General features: G+C 31.0%; 1 protein-coding gene across 1 annotated transcript in view; it reads left to right on the forward strand.

Moving 5' to 3' along the window:
- LOC139494608 (metalloprotease TIKI1-like) overlaps nucleotides 1–18093 on the forward strand; it is a 32206-nt gene that overhangs the window by 12101 nt on the left and 2012 nt on the right. The window contains exons 3-6 of the mRNA XM_071282768.1: nucleotides 10660–10981; nucleotides 14670–14760; nucleotides 16967–17065; nucleotides 17784–17879. Of these exons, the coding sequence (XP_071138869.1) occupies nucleotides 10660–10981; nucleotides 14670–14760; nucleotides 16967–17065; nucleotides 17784–17879 (608 nt within the window). The remainder of the gene's footprint in view (nucleotides 1–10659; nucleotides 10982–14669; nucleotides 14761–16966; nucleotides 17066–17783; nucleotides 17880–18093) is intronic.

The following is an 18093-nucleotide window of genomic DNA, read 5'->3' on the forward strand; positions in this document are numbered from 1 at the left end:
ATGTAAGGCTATCTTCCTTTGGCCATCAAGTTGTCTATCTTTCTTCCTTTTGACCTGGGATCCTTGCTCACTGCTTGATAGTATAAGATTGGGTCAGGATGTAAGGCTATCTTCCTTTGGCCATCAAGTTGTCTATCTTTCTTCCTTTTGACCTGGGATCCTTGCTCACTGCTTGATAGTATAAGATTGGGTCAGGATGTAAGGCTATCTTCCTTTGGCCATCAAGTTGTCTATCTTTCTTCCTTTTGACCTGGGATCCTTGCTCACTGCTTGATAGTATAAGATTGGGTCAGGATGCAAGGCTATCTTCCTTTGGCCATGAAGTTGTCTGTCTTTCTTCCTTTTAACCTGGGATTCTTGCTCACTGCTCAATAGTATAAGATTGGGTCAGGATGTAAGGCTATCTTCCTTTGGCCATAAAGTTGTCTGTCTTTCTTCCTTTTAACCTGGGATCCTTGCTCACTGCTCAATAGTATAAGATTGGGTCAGGATGTAAGGCTATCTTCCTTTGGCCATGGCGTTGTCTGTCTTTCTTCCTTTTAACCTGGGATCCTTGCTCACTGCTGGATAGTATAAGATTGGGTCAGGATGTAAGGCTATCTTCCTTTGGCCATCAAGTTGTCTGTCTTTCTTCCTTTTAACCTGGGATCGTTGCTCACTGCTCGATAGTAAAAGATTGGGTCAGGATGTAAGGCTATCTTCCTTTGGCCATCAAGTTGTCTGTCTTTCTTCCTTTTAACCTGGGATTCTTGCTCACTGCTCAATAGTATAAGATTGGGTCAGGATGTAAGGCTATCTTCCTTTGGCCATGATGTTGTCTGTCTTTCTTCCTTTTAACCTGGGATTCTTGCTCACTGCTCAATAGTATAAGATTGGGTCAGGATGCAAGGCTATCTTCCTTTGGCCATGAAGTTGTCTGTCTTTCTTCCTTTTAACCTGGGATCCTTGCTCACTGCTCAATAGTATAAGATTGGGTCAGGATGCAAGGCTATCTTCCTTTGGCCATGAAGTTGTCTGTCTTTCTTCCTTTTAACCTGGGATCCTTGCTCACTGCTCAATAGTATAAGATTGGGTCAGGATGCAAGGCTATCTTCCTTTGGCCATGAAGTTGTCTGTCTTTCTTCCTTTTAACCTGAGATCCTTGCTCACTGCTCAATAGTATAAGATTGGGTCAGGATGCAAGGCTATCATCCTTTGGCCATGAAGTTGTCTGTCTTTCTTCCTTTTAACCTGGGATCCTTGCTCACTGCTCAATAGTATAAGATTGGGTCAGGATGCAAGGCTATCTTCCTTTGGCCATGAAGTTGTCTGTCTTTCTTCCTTTTAACCTGGGATCCTTGCTCACTGCTCAATAGTATAAGATTGGGTCAGGATGCAAGGCTATCTTCCTTTGGCCATGAAGTTGTCTATCTTGGACTTACGGTAATTGTTTGCCTCTTGTTTGTATCTTTCCCATTCCTTTTTCATTTAAAAAAAAAAAATATGCCACCAAATACCATTCTGCTTTATAATTCAGTTTTGATTATAATCACAGACATTATATTTAATGGACTTGTTATGTCTTAATGAGAAGCTAACATATTAATCTCTGTCTGAACCAGGGCATTTACACTTATACTTTTCTGAGTATTTTTAAAATCCTTTTTCTTTGAAATTTAAATTTTTGTGGTTGAATTATTTGAAGAAAAATAATTAGGTTTGTGTACATTGTCTCCGACTGATTTATACATTGCTTTGAAGTTTAAATTCAACATTATTTTACTGTAACAGATAGTAGAAAGGCAGGGCTCAATTCCTGTAGATTTCATTAAGAAAATTGCGAAAAATCTAATCACTGGATGAAGTTCACAAAATTAAATAGGGTAAACTGTTGAATGTTCAGTGCAGATATGATCTTCAGATTTAACTAGAAGCTGTTATATGCTTTTTAATGTCATCAAAATGACATTTTTGTCTACTTCAAAGGTTGTGCAAGAAAAAGGAGATTTTTTAAATTGTTAAAAAAATATTTTTGAATAATTTGTGGATTTTCAAACCATTTATGATTATAATCAGTTAATTATTATTACTAAGAGCATAATATTTGCACTTTAGTGTGAATATTTATGTTAAAAATTCACCTTGAGGTATTAGAATGCATATAAATGTTATATAAGTTTTTGATAGTGTTAAACCCTAGAAGGCATCCATTCAGGATGTAACTGTTATTTTAACATATCTAGGAATATCTAGAATTGCATAAAATTTTATGAGAATGTGCATTTTTCATTAATGTAAAGTTGCATTTTTTTTCTGCCAACAAACTTTTTACTGCATATTCTTTAAAAAAATCAGATTTACAAAACTAGGTCAATTTTAGAAATATTGCTTTCTAAAAATCCCCCATTAGAAACATGCTTCATCATCTGTGGTTCATAGATGAGTACATGAGGCCTGATCATGAATGCTTAAGTTGCTTAGTTTAAACAGTTAATAATTCATTAATGGAGAAATTATAACAATGATGTAATAAATTTTACATGAAATTCAGATATGGGATTAGGAAACAAGTTTAGAAAAACTTTTATAAGTCAGTCCCTCAAATTCTTAAGTTGTTAAAACATGTTAACAAATGTCCATAGCTTATTTCTGGTGCATTTTTCTCATCAACTTCTTGCTTACTTGCACTAAGCTTCATCTAATGAAATTGCACTATGACACATTTTTAGTTCCTTTGATCCAAAATCTGATCAATAGCTCACATTATATCTTGTTTTTATAACTGTAGCCAAGTAATATGGCCCAAACAATACTAGCTGTACTACGGTGCAAGGTCAATGTATTAAATTTTAATTGTTGTGCAGTAAGAATAAAGTTATCATTTTTCCTTACAAGTCAAATATTTGCATTCTTATATGGAGGATTATAACACCACAGACCACAAGCTTACTGTTTAAGCACTTTTTAATACTAGATTCTTACAGGATGGGGGTATATACATCTTATCATCTGTAACACTGCCAGTAGATCTATTTACAATATAATCAAAATCTTATAAAATCTACATTTTATCTACTAATTGATAAGCATTCCTTTAATGTTTGAAGGTGGGATTACTTTAATGTGATTTTTATTGTATAATAAACTGGAATGCAACTCAAATTTAATACACAAAATGATCTTCTACCATTGTCTACAGTCAGTGATATCAAAAATTGACAGTTGCTACTCCCAGGTATATAGTCAAAAGATCAATATTACAAAGTATCTGTTTAATGTAATTGTATACATAACTATTGAAACTGTCAAATAATGCCAAAAAGGTAGGTCTGCTTGTCTGTTATTACCATCTGTATTGTAGGAATGTTAAAAAACATGAACTAGATCTTGGACCGGATTCATGATACAAATACACAAAAATTTTACAAACATTTCTTATTGTTTTTTCTTGATGCTAATATCAATTAATCTTTGGCAATGGTAGTAACATGATAAGAGGGATGTTCAACATACTGCATATTTTACACAAATCAATTGTATTAGATAAGATGCATGTTTTGCACCACCCAAATATCAAGGAATAACCTAACAAAATAGAATGTTTAGACAATCCTGACAAACAAGATACTATATGAAGCATTAGAATTCACTGATGTAATGTTTACAGGGGCGGATCCAGCCATTTAAAAAAGGAGGGGTTCCTAACCCAGGACAAAGGGGGGGGTTCCAATTACATGTCCCCATTCAAATGCATTGATCGTCCAAAAAAAAGGGGGGTTCCAGCCACTGGAACCCCCCCCCCCCCCCCTCTGGATCCGCGCCTGACATTTCAGATGTAAATGAAAAGGGAAGGGTTGGGGGAAGGAGGGGGACAAGGATCCACTTACTAGGCAATGCTTTGAGTAAGACATGTAAAAAGTCTATGCTTCATATATGTTTCTCCATTAGGGGTGTCTGGTTGTTCAGATGGACCTTTTTGGCATTTTGAAACATATTCAGCCACATCTATACCAATACAGAAATAACAAAATGTGGTATGATAAATGGTCAATTAGAGAACGATTCATCAAAAAACAATGACAAGGATGTGAACATGTTCAGGTCACAATGAGGTTTTCAATGATGAGCAAACATTGACACAATATATTGAGCTATAAAAGGGTCTATGATGACTAAATGGGAAACAATTCAATTGGACAGAATATGCTTATTATGATGAATTGTTGTTATAATGTCCAGTGGCAAACATTATATGCATACCTGGATTAGAGTATATTAATTTTAGATGAATATGAACCCTAATTAATACTAGACCCAGGCACTAAACAGAATTTTTGCATGCATTAAATCACAAGGAAATATGCCGCAGAAATACATGTTAATGGTTTACTTTTTTAAATTGTTATTTGGATGGAGAGTTGTCTCATTGGCACTCACACCACATCTTCCTATATCTATGTTATCATACATGAACACTACATTCTGATTCCAAGCCAATCGATCATTGCTTTAACTCTTAAAATCTGCATGCTTCGTTGAGAAACAGTTTATACCAACATTCTCCCCATACTCTAAATATTCAATATTTAAAAGGGAAAAACACGGGTCTAATTGGTACTAAAACAATAAAAGAAAACAGTTGTAGAAGTCAGGTCTCCAGTTGATTAGATGATTTGATTAGACTCTTGAACTAAAATAAAATATTCCATATTCCTTTTCTCTGTGTTCATAATAAGACTGCCTACCATTATTAGAATGTGTTAATGTTAGGATGCTATTATTAAGTTTTGGAATAAGGACAAAATAATGAGATATTTTGAGAGTATTTAGACTACATTGTTAACACAGCGAGTCTGTTATTGTTACATGGATAACTACTTATCTGATGTTTCAACAATTGTAAACAAAAACAAATTAGCTAATTGTAAAGTTAATCAGTATTCATTCCTTATCATTAGAATCTGAGGGAGGAGAAATCTGTAACTACTTAATTATAATTATTATGACATTTTTTGGGGGGTCATATGGTATGTATCATTCAAAGAAATCAACGCATTACATGATCATAAGGAGGTTTGAAGACATGTATCTTCTGCTTACTCCAGTGCAAAGTCTTCCCTTTTATTGAGGAGAAGCTATTGATGTGTTGGGTTGTCTGTTTGTTTTTTCTCTACTTCTTCTTGCATTTAAACATGTTCTAACATTTTCATAAATCACACATGGATTAAGTTGTTCCATGTGAATAATTTGTGAAATTTTCATTAAAAATTAGAGAAACAAATTCAAATTTACTTACAAAATACTGATATTTACGATGATTGATATTTTTAAACTTTAAAAAAATTTATTAAAGTGGCTGGCAAATCTTTCTTGAGTGGATAAATATTGTGGTTGAATTAATGAATACATATATCTACAAACTAAATCTCTTCAAAATGCAGATTTGGATTTTTGAAGGTATAACTACAAACTCCTAAATATGTAAAACATCAAATTATGGACAGTTTTTTGTAGTACATGTACTAAGAATCTTAAAGTGGAGGATGAACAGGACCATTGAAACTATGCCTAAAAAGTTGTTACTGTACATGGGTCTTCTCAAAGAGCACTGACAGATTGTAGAGAAAGCATAGAGGGTGTTTGCTCATTTCTAGAAAAAAATTGTTAGAAAAATCCCATTGTTAAATTTGACAGCATCTTTTTTATAATTATTTACCTCTTTTCCCAGACCATCAGGAACAATACAAATTTAAGCTAAATATAATCAGATCATCTTGTCTCATACAATGTAATAATACTCTTCACTATAAACTTCTCCATTTAAACATTTATAAACAGAGATTTAAGCAAGAGTTGAATTATAAGTGGTACAGAGATGACTGTGTGGGGTGAATACTGCTTGACTTGTTCAGATGAATAATATTTTTGCAGATTTATACAAACAGTTCTTTCAAGCATGTTTCAGTGAACTTTCTTACTTATGTGTGTATGAAAGAAATAGCATGTTTATATTTTAGTACAACCGTTTCCTCAAACAATTGATATAAGCAAGGTTGTATAGAGAGTACTTTTCCAGATCATTTCAGATCACAAGTATGAAGTTTTGCTTATTGATTTTGAAAGCCGGATCAGTGTTGTGTGGGCTTAGATGAAACATTGCTTTCTTAATAGAATTGAAATCTATACCCCTAAGTTTCTTTTTACAAAAGCCCCAGGATTCTTCTTCCGCAAAAAAAAGATGAAAAATTTGTTTTTGTTGGCAATTGAAAAAGAATCCGCAACCCAGGTGGTTTATCACTGTGATATTTCTAAACTAAATTAGATGTTAAATATGTTTCTTTTTTTTACAAAGGAGATTTTTCAATGAATAAACAAATTAGTTTTAAAAATTCAATGAAAATTAAAGAGATATTTAATCGTGAAGTTTCATTTAAGCTGATAAACGAAGTTTTTTATTTGAATAATAGGTTTGATCTAAAGAGAACATTTATTTGGAGTGTTTGAGTCTGACATACCAATGCTCTATCATCCTTGAGTTACTTGTGTGGTAGGAAATCATCTGATATAACGTATCCTTATCTGAAGCAAATCACTAATTTAAAATGTAAATTTTAGTCTTAGATTAAAGGGAGACAACCCTAATGATAGGACAGGGGTATCGTTACACTGTTTAAAGTGTTATGCTAGAACCTTGTATACAATTGTGGACAGTGACTAATGACCTTATATAATTGTATAAATTACACTGGAGAACCCATTTAAGCAGTGATTTATTGTGGTTTAAAGTACAAACAGTCATTTTGTGGTAAAGTACTTTTTAAATTGATTGCGGTTTAGAATAACAAGCTCTCTGGTGAAGAGAACAAATTGTTTCTTGTTTCAGGAGTGACAATAAAACTAGTCAAAAAACCTAAATAATTTAATTATATTTTTTCAACACGTCTTTTTTTTATCTGATAGCAATGTGATCATACCATTTCTTGTTAAATCTTTTTGGAGTTTTCTTTAAAACTTAGAGCAATAACTACAAAAGGGGCAGACATCTTGTATCCCCAACTCGTCGTAAACACCTTGATATGGGATTACAACTAGCTGATTCAAAATCTAAAGGACTAAATGGGTACTTAAATTGTATATACCTCAAAATGAAAATTATGTCAACTCATTGGTTGAATTCCATAGTTTAGGCAGTTTTTAACGAATCATGACAGTTTGATGTACACTTTTAAGAATATTACCAAGAATGCATTATATTCTGAAACACCAATTCAAGTTTTATATCCTCAGGTATATTCCTTGAAAGGATGTGCTAATTCTACACTTTAATGAACTTATACATTATTTAATTTCTTTTTGAAAAAGAAGTCATAAAAACTTTTGGACAGTGTTACAAACACAATTGCTATAAATATGCAGAGAGCACAATATATAATTTATGGGCAGTTGTTAATTCAAAACATTTAAAATAATTACACTGCTCCCATGTCTAATTTTATCTGAATACAGGTATATAAAACATACTTCAGGTTTAAAAGGTGCCATAAAATCATCACCAAAATACTAAAATTACAGTCTAACTGATAAAAATTATCCATTTAAGTTAGACTTTTTTATTTAGTGTCAGTAGATTATCACCTGAATGCCTTCATTTGTAACTGATATATGTAAATTTATTCATCATTAAATTTTCTGATGGATTTACAGGTGTAGTTTGATAGAAATTCAATTTCTTTTAAAGCACACATCTAATTTACATAATTTTGATTAATCTTAAATGTCGAAATCTATCATGTAGGCCAGTAAATGGTCAACAACAAAAATTGCATGCTAAAAAAACACCATTTGGGATATGACCGTATGACCTTTAACACTTAATTAACATATTTTGAATGGATCTGAAAAATAATCAGCATAACATTTAAGCTGTTCAAATACTTTTTTTAAAAGAGAATTACTTGTGATTTCAAACCTGATTTTTTTTATATAAAAAAACTTCCTTTTCACAAAATTTTTAAACTTCTCAACTGAAAATAGACTTATTTGCTAATCCAGTAAAAGATCCATTTGTATGAGTTGTTTCCCTTGTTTGGGTCATAAATTTTAATTGACAATGAAGGGCTAAAGGAAAGAGCTTTATTGGTGCTAATTTATGGGTGTAATCCTTAAGATTTCAAATTTTTAATTAAATTGTCTATATATCACTTTGAAAATATGCTTTGCAGGAACAGGAGACCATTAGGTAAAGAACCAGTAAACTATTTGCAAAGGGAAACAGCTTCTGGTACAAATGTGTAATGAAAACATCAAACTGGCAAATAGACTTTTGGCAGTAGTATGTTAACCCACCACAAAACTATGTGTTGTAAATGAAATAAAAATTGCTCTCTTTTCCACTCAGTTTCAGGGCACAATAAGACAAAATGTCTGATAGTCAAGTTTTTCTTCTAAAGAATATCAGAACCAGGCAGTGAACATCATTTTGTGAAAATTACCACAAAACTTTTTAGTTTTAATATCAATTTACATGTTTAAAGGTGTCACTCTTTCCATAGAAAAAAGATTTAAGTGAGGAAATTTAATTACAAAATCCCATTTAGTTGCTTCTTTCAAGCTCACAAATAAATTTTTACAGACAGTAATTTAATTCACTGCTTTTAAGAAATGACAACAATATAAATAATTGCATGGTAAAAGTGTCTTCTATATTTCAAAACTTTGTACAATGTATATAAATAAACGTACATATGGACTTTTAAAATTTTAAGTAAAAAGCCTATAAAGTATAAAGTGAAAAAATGTTCATGTGAAATAAATTTATAGTGCACATAATACATTTAAGTTTTTTAGGATCATCCACTTGGACTTGTATATTTCTTTCGAGACTTGCCGATTTTTCTACTTAAAGATTATGGTTCACCAGACATATTCACTGGGTAAACAAAGGTTTACCTGCAGTAAAATTCATATTATTGACGAAGTTTGCTTACTTTCGTTAAGTACTGTTGAGTGCATCATAAGCACAAAGTATATAGGGGTGGTAAAGGATATATTTTTTGGCAACACATTTGCTAGTTATATATTATATTGTTCTTGTGCTAAAAGGCTGCTATGAACTGTTTTTTCTACAAATAGGTAGAAATGGAGCATTTTTAAGCCTTAACATTATTTAATGCACATTGTGGCATCACACTTTCATTTCATTTTTTTTGTGCATAGAATCCCTTTTTACAGCCCTCCATATATATAGGTAGAAAAGTGTTATGACTATTTGGGGGGTTTAGACATCTACTTCATAAAAGAGGGACTACATAAATTCCAACATTAGATAAAAGAAAATTTTGGCCTGGAATATCTCCAGTTATTTATAAATATTGACTTTTATTATTATATTACTATCAAAGTTTATTATTGAATTTTTAAACAGTTTCAACTCTATAAAGGAATTTATATTTAAACAGCGACCTGTCACACTGTCCTAAGGTAGGATTAATCGTAGTCTAACAGGGCCCACCCACACTTTAAGATACTTTACAATAAGACATTTATTGGTAATTAGTTACTTATTGAATATTACATGAAGAATTGATCTATAGTATAGAAATGAAATCTAATATAATCAGGAAGTGTATTGATCTCCGTCAAGTGGGTTAATTAGAACGGACTAAAAGCCACTTCCCACAGTGGTTGTGACAGGTGTGAAGCAGGTATAATTCTGTAATTATACAATACTTGAGACAGGCACCCATTACACTAGCAGTGCATTTCATTCAATAAAATGGAAAAAGAAATTATTGGATAAATCTCAGTAGTTCATAGAAACTGAGACTTCTATAATACATATAGTAGTCTCAGATCTATAGAAAACAATTTAAAATTAAACCTAGATACTCCACTTTTAAAAAAATGTTATGTGTATATATATTGAAGTATATTAAAGCGCATATTAAAGTACGTCAGCATGAAAAGTGTGATGATATGTGCTTTTCACAAAGCATTGAAAATGAATACACCAATCTTGAGTTGTTTTTTATGAATGAGTTACACATGACATCAAGGAACAATTTGTTTCTTACTGTGACGTAATAACATAAGCAATGTGTCATAGAAAATTTACATTAAAGTGCATGAATTCTAGGCGTCTATTGTCAGTTTTCACTGCTTATTTAGAGTACTCAAAGTTGGAATTAACATTTTCAGCTTTAAACTGCTGACTCCCTAACTGATAACTCATATTGGTAGATTCAGAAAATGGTACCTCTGTTTTAAATCCAAAGCCAAATTTTCATAATTTTCTTATGAAAAATAGTCATCTAACCAGCATGCAGTGTCCTATAAAGTGTAGATGGAAAGAAAAGGAAGATAGAGCATACTTCCCTTGTAATATGCTGTATATGAAGACATTGAATTGTATTATCTTTCAATATTCATCTACATTTATGTGGATGAAGCAAGTCCATCGAGCCATCACTTAAGTATATTAAATTATCACCAGTTTGAGTGAAACAAGCTTCATCATTCAAAAAGTTTTTTCTATGGCACTGAAAGCAAAACAATTGATATTAATACTAAAAAGTTTTGTGGTCATAATTATGTGCAGGCTGAAAGTTTTAAAAAGAAATAGGTCATTGTGACCTGTGGCTTAGATATTTCTTATAAATGATGATTATTTTTTACTTCCAGGTGGTATTTGCATTGAATCAAACTTTATGGAAACATGAACTATCTAGACGATTGAAAAGTGAATTCCAATATACAACTGAGGATTTAATCCACCATTACAATTGTGGAGATCTTAACTCTGTTATATTTAATCGTGATTTATCAAATATTCCAAATCTAGTCAACAATACATTACCTCCTAAAGACTTACAGACAGCTAAACTCATTGACAATTATTTTCGAATGGAACTTATAGATAAAAGGAATGAACGAATGGCAGCTCGTTCATCTAGTTTACTTAAAGCTCATCCCGACAAAACTTTCTTCTTTGCTTTTGGCGCTGGTAAGTACTGTAAAAGTATTTTGGTACATGTACCATGTCTAGAAAATTGATGTAATTAGCATCAGAAAAAATTGCAATGATTTTATACAACAGTATCAGGTTTGCAATACTAAAAAGTCTCACTCTTAATTGTAGTAATGTGTGGGGTATACATTTATGAGACATCAACACCTCACAATAAAAACATGAAAATTGGAATTACAGGTACATTGTAATTCCAGGAGCTTTGAATATGCCATTGGAATTACTTGAGTCTGTTGGCTTTCAGAAAATAAATATACTAGCATTCCTGACATTTTTGGACTAATAAAAAACCTTCAAAAATTAAAGATCATGAAAATATGTTTATTGCATGTACATTTGTACTTATTTACATGGGAATATCCAATGCTAGACTTATGGATCCATAACTCAGTTGTTCATTACCTACTTGATAAAAAAAATAATACATTTAAATTTAAAAGAATGAATCAGAAAACCAAAGCCTTTCTAATCACTTTTAACGAATTTTAATTTGAAATAAAACCTCAATATACTTCACAACTACTGTTTTTCCTTTGATGAGAAAGTTCTATAGTAGTTAAATTCTATAATGGTTGTTTTGTTTTCTAATGCTTTTATTTCATAAATGTGTTTCAGAATAAAAGTATGTAAAGGATTTGTTTCATTGCCATTGTACTTTATAAAGCAAATTAATTCACAGATAAGTGGCGAAGAACAGAAGTATCAATCTTTTTACAAATCAGAAAATGAGATATTTGTTATCTGCGAAGAGTAGATTTTAGATTAAAACTTGAGGTTTTTTTTCGTCATTAGATTTTGGCATCATTCTGATTGATTTCTGATAAAACTAAGAGTAAAAAACTTTGATAAAAACCAAATGATGATAATTTTACCAACATCTTTTTGAATGCATAGATAGTGCCAATATATCATTGCTTGAATTATCAATACAGTTTTATTTTCTATTTTTGTGGTTTTAACTGTTATTCACATTAATCTTACATAATGTGGCTACAAATCATTTTTTCATTCTTCAAAAGCATCATAAAGCCTGTGGAAAGGAAGATCATCTTACCTCTTGTGGGGCAAAAACCTACTTTTCTATACAATTTTTTATTTTTTCCGGTTCATTACGAAGTTGCACATATCTTCGAGCATCAACTGGTTGAGTGGTTCAGTAATGGATATTACAATTCTGCTGGGGAATGTTGTGCAAGAGATTTTTAGGAAATGGGGCAGAAACTAAGTAAATAAAACAGTATGATGATAAAGATTTTGTCCCCTGGTAGCAATTGTCATAGCAACCAGTATCATATTTTTTTGAAAGATATCATTATTAATACATTAAGAAACTACATTTCCGGTTTTAAAAATTACCATAATTGTTTAGAGTAAATGATATTTCCCCTATAAATGTCTATTTGTGACATTTTTATTCCAGTGAAATATGTTATGACTAATTAAACTGTTAACCTTTTCATGGCTTTTGCATAATTTTTAGGCTTTCTACAAAAAAGAAATTCTTAATAAAATAGTTACAACATTTTTCATATTTCTGTGAACACAAAAATACAAAATGTAATTTGAACTGCAGAACATATATAATATTCTTTTATACCTACATCTTGATATTTGAAATGATATTTAAATGTATTTCCATCAATCCATTTCATGCTTTTCTTTCTATGATTAAAAGTATTGACATAAATCAGAATTCATGAATAAAAAAAGATTATTTAAAATGCAGATATTTGAAAAAAATAATAATAAAATAGTAAGAAGAAAAAATATTTATCTACAACTTGCTGTACTGGCAAATTTAAGATTTGGCAATTTAGTAAAATACAAAATTTGACTATGAGTTACCTCTCATTAGATGTGACCATTCCTGTAGTGACAGAGTTATCTCCCTTACATGCATTCCAATAATGTCTTTTTCTAGAAACTAATAATCTAATTTAATAAGAATGTGATAGTAATTAATGAGAAATGTAAATAGAAAACTGACGAGACAAGAGAATTAATCTTTTTTTCTGTCTGTCTGTCTGTCTAATAAGAAATAGTCATTACATTTTTGCTTCTGGTAACCACAATATTCAATATCTGTCAATGATGTAGTTATTCATTCTTGAAATTGGTTCTTATTTTAGAAGAAATGAAAACAATAGGAATAACAAAGCCCTCTTAATTCAATGATTGTCTTTTCATGGGAATAAATCCTCTTTCTTGTCAATTCTGGAAAATGTTAACAGGGTTTTAGATGTATGAATTGGTTTTGAAACCATTTTGTAAGGCAAGATATTATTGATCAAATTTATACAAAAAGAACAAGACAAATCAAGGCGTTGATGCATATTTGTTAATATTTCAAATGTTTTATAAAACAACAACTAATATTGGTTGTGTATTTTTGTTTTCTTGAAGCTGGAACTTCATGTTCAGGTATCGAACTAGGATACAAGAGATATTGCCTCTACGCTTTTGCAGAAAATTTTGTAGGGCATATGTTCACATGCCTCTTTCATAGATACAAATTTTGAGGAAATCTTTAGTCATTTGATTTGATCAAAATTTTTAGGTCCGAGATTTATTATACAAATGTACTGACAAAATTATAATAAGTCAAATATTTTTTATTGTCTATGCAGTAAGGTCCATTTAAATGATTTTAGTGAATGTTAAAAGATACATTATATGGTCTCTGTTAATGCGCCAAGAATTCAACATACCATCAAGTTATTGAATAGATGACATTAGTAATTAAATTAATATAAAATTCTTCCCTATGGTCAGTTGACAGTTTCAAAGGTGTAGACTTTGGTCTAAATCATGAACCCACATTAAATAGTATTTAATTTGAAACTTTAATGACAACTTGTCTATGATTTTTGTATATTTTATATTGTGAATGTAAATCACCACTATTATCTCAGAATTCTGTTTGTGAAATATATTTTGAAATGACCACACAACATTGTGATCTCATTTTAGAAAAAAAGTCTGTTTAATTAGTAGGCATTGGTCTTAATACGCCATTTGCCTATTATTTGATTGACTCGACTGTAACTAGAGTTTCATATGTACCAGGAGGGACATACATTTTGATTAAAATAAAATCTTTTATCTAGTTAATTTTAAACTATAGGTCTTATATATCAATGTGAAAATATTTACTGTATACTCATAAATTTTTTAGCACACTAATTATTTCATTTTTTCATTATTTTCAATGGCATATCCTGTACTGTAAAAAGGGAAACTGTAAAAAAACCCAGAAAAATGTATTAAAAATTCAAAATTTTTGTCCAAAAGGGACACCCTCTTAAAACAATTTATTCACCTCTTACATGGTGATCAATGGACAAAAATATGAGCAGTGAGATTGATGCTTCATACAATAGATTGTATCAAAAAATTTGAATATAGGATAAGGAGGTGCAGTATGATTGCCAATGAGATAACTATCCACCAAAGTTCAAATGAAGTGGATGTGACCAATTATAGGCAACTGTACAGCCTTCAACAATGAGAAAATCCATACCATATAGTCAGTTATAAAAACTGGGACATGAAATCTATGAAACAACTCAAACAAGAAAATCTATTACTGCCTAATTTATAAATTAAATCTAAACTTGAGTAAATCTGTATATCAATTAATTTTCAACTTCTTGATTTTTTCCAGGTCATTTTTTAGGAAATGATACAGTCATTGACAAAATGAAGAGAGCGGGATTTGAAATAGAACATGTGCAACCTGGTGATGAAATACCTCTGTAAGTTTATTGAACATGATGGAACTGCATTTGGAGCAGAAATCAACTGTGATAATAATAATGTATTAGATACTTGCAGACTAAAAATTGAGATGGGAATGGGGAATGTGTCAAAGAAACAAAACCCACCAATAAATATAAATATAATTATCTTATGCACTGACAAATGCTTATCATGTATTTGGCCATAAATTTACCTCTTTCTTATAAAAATTATATCATTACATTTTATAAATGTCCCTATGTATTCTATGATGTCCTCAAGATACTGAAGTTTCATTTTTATATATATAAATAAATATTTTAATTATTTTTGCACCTGTGTCTTTATTATTAAACAAAATAAAACAATTCATGACTAAAGGTCATCCTCTGGTCCATTTATCACACCTTGGAAAAATATTTAACATTTCTTTACATAGGTAAGGTCAGAAATATCTGTCATTCTTTGTTTCTTAAAGCAAGATATTACACAAAATTTGTCAAAAAAAACAGTCATTCTAATTAAAAAAATACAAATTTAGCCCAAAGATTTATCCATTATAAGTGAGGTTTTTGTTTTCCTTTTCTCATCATAGTGATGGGATAGAGACTGAGGTTAAATAACATCAACTCATTGACCCTCACTTTCTTTTAAAATATATGCATATGTGGTATCTATTTTAAAAGAAAGTGAGGGTTTTTATAGAATAGAGTTCCTGTTCTATGACTGCAAATATCAGTAAACAACATTTTTTGCCCCACCTAGGGGCGTTATGTTTTTAGTCAGGGCATCCATCCATTCATTCATTCGTTGTCAGTCCATTTATCCCATCATTTGTCAGTCTGTCCTGCTTCACTAAACTTGCGAAGATTGTACAATGACATCAACATATTTTGCATCCATTATTTCGAGACGTCATCCTTAAAACACTAGCACATTTTTCTTTTTTGAATGACAATAGTTTTCTATCCTGATTTCCTCCTGTCAGACAATATTCCATTGAGTTCATTTGTACTCATTTACATACAGACAGATCAGTAAGCAAACAAATTCTCCCTCTCTGTAATTCCTCATGTGATAAGTTTAAATTGAAGTCTGACATTTGGTTTGATGCATCTTTTCAATCTTGTAAAACATTAAGGTATAGGTCAGCTAATACACATCTGATAAGTCTTTGATCTGGTTAATTAGTCAGCTTAACAGGTGTAATTTACCTGATAAAAAGTCGTTCGTTTACTTTGATGTCAAATTTATCAAGGAAAAACAAAAGATAATTGAAACTATAATAGTTTTGAACATTTGATTTTTGCTGCAAGGTAACATTATAACATCATATGATGTTTTTTTATGATGTGAGAGAATGCAATTACAATAATATGTAAGCGGTAGGTCTGACTGTTTTTTTGAGAAGAAAACAATTTATGCTATTGATGTAATGGTACGGTCAAAGAGATGCATGATCCAAAAAATTGTTTTTTTGTCAAGTTCATGTTTTTCCATAGATTTTTCTGAGATTGATTCTTACAGATAAGTTCTGTGTAAAACTGTCAAAAATGTAATTTTTTAAAGTCAAAACTTAAAGGGACATTGAATTGAATAGGCTTAAGTAAACTTTGTCTAATTGAGATAGTCTTAGATCTGTCAAAGAACAAACGCAGATAGATATACAAAAATACCAACCTGCAAGTTACTACACTAATCTCAAGAAGAAGTATTCTAACAATCTTCAGTCAGAGATCAGGGTTTCAAATCCCCAAAAAACTCATTAAAGATACCAAGCTTATAACTATATACACCAGACATGTGTCTCGTCAACAAAAGACTATTCTAACACTTAAATCAAAAAAGGTTAAAAGCCAAATCTAATACAAAATTTAAAGCATCGAGGACCTGAAATTCTGAAACGTTTCGCCAAATACAGCTAAAATATGCGGTATTGGCTTTGTTCATTGTTGAAGGCCGTACAGTGACCTATAGTTGTTAATTTCTGTGTCATTTGTTCTCTTGTGGAGAGTTGTCTCATTGGCAATCATACCACATCTTCTTTTTTTATATATACCTGCAGTAGAAAATACTTTGTTTTGGGAACAATTTCAAGTTGTGACTGTAGCCTAGTAAAGAATAAAAGCTAGTATATCCTGACAGTTTGGTTTTTGTTTGTTGACAATATTCAACAGACATATATATGTTTTCCATTACTGATGAGAAGTCTTATCTTTTTAGGTTGAATGGAGAGAAGAAAAGAAAACACAGGAGAAGAAAATTAAAAGATAAAAACAGTATATATGGAGATATATGGTTTGATATGGATGAAGAAACTAGGTAATTTTATATGATGGTACCAGTGTACAGTGCGGCACAAAGTCTAGCATGTATTCAAATTGCAACTAGATGATGATTGAATGTTTATAGCGGTTAACAAGTTGAAAGTTTTGATTTTAGCAAATACATTATAATGAAGCAACTAGACTTTGATGTGTAATTACAAATATTTAACGTAATACCTCAAGCAATGAACATTATATATGTTATACTAAATAAGCAGCTGTGGTCATCTGTGTGTACAAAAACTAGACGCTAGAAATCCTTTTATGCTAGAAAAAAATAATGATCAAAGTAAATTGCTCTTGGAGTATTGACTTTTGCTTCATAAGCATATATTTTTTTGTTGATATATTGTGATAGATTTAAAAGAAAGAGTACAGTTATTCACAGTATGAGAATGCCTTTGTTTCTAACCCATAATTTTGTCATCAATGACTATTGTTTAGTAGACATTAAGCTGCTAGAAACAAATACATTGTTTTATAGTCTGTTCGACAATTCCTGTAATTGACTTTGTAATTAGAGATCCATTTTAGTTGTCTCCCTTACGAGGGACATACATTTTTAGAGACAATGGAGAGCTACTGGAAAGAGAAAAGCAATCTGTTATACTTTTAGATCAAGTTTTGAAGTACTGAAGACAATTTTAATTGTAAGTAATAAGGTAAGATTACTCCTTGATATGTTTCTCATTACCTGATTATATGTTTTTCAGAGAATGGTTAGAAAGACAAAGTGAAAGACAGAGAAATTATAAAACAAGTTTCACAAAACCATTCAATGATTTGTGGATTAGAATGGATGCTAACAGGTACATATATGTCTATTTCAATAAATGATTGACTAATTAATTGGTGGCAGTCAGTTTTTATTGGTGTAGGAAACTGGAGTTTCAGATAGATACATGAAACATGACAATTGTCATGAAAACTAGCAATCCTTGTTAATGAAGATTGGAGTCAAACACATCCACAATATTTCTATACTTATAGCAATTTAAAGGAGTTACACATGTACCCTTATTT

Source organism: Mytilus edulis, chromosome 1 (genome assembly GCF_963676685.1).
Source record: "Mytilus edulis chromosome 1, xbMytEdul2.2, whole genome shotgun sequence".
Taxonomy (NCBI): Eukaryota; Metazoa; Mollusca; class Bivalvia; order Mytilida; family Mytilidae; genus Mytilus; species Mytilus edulis.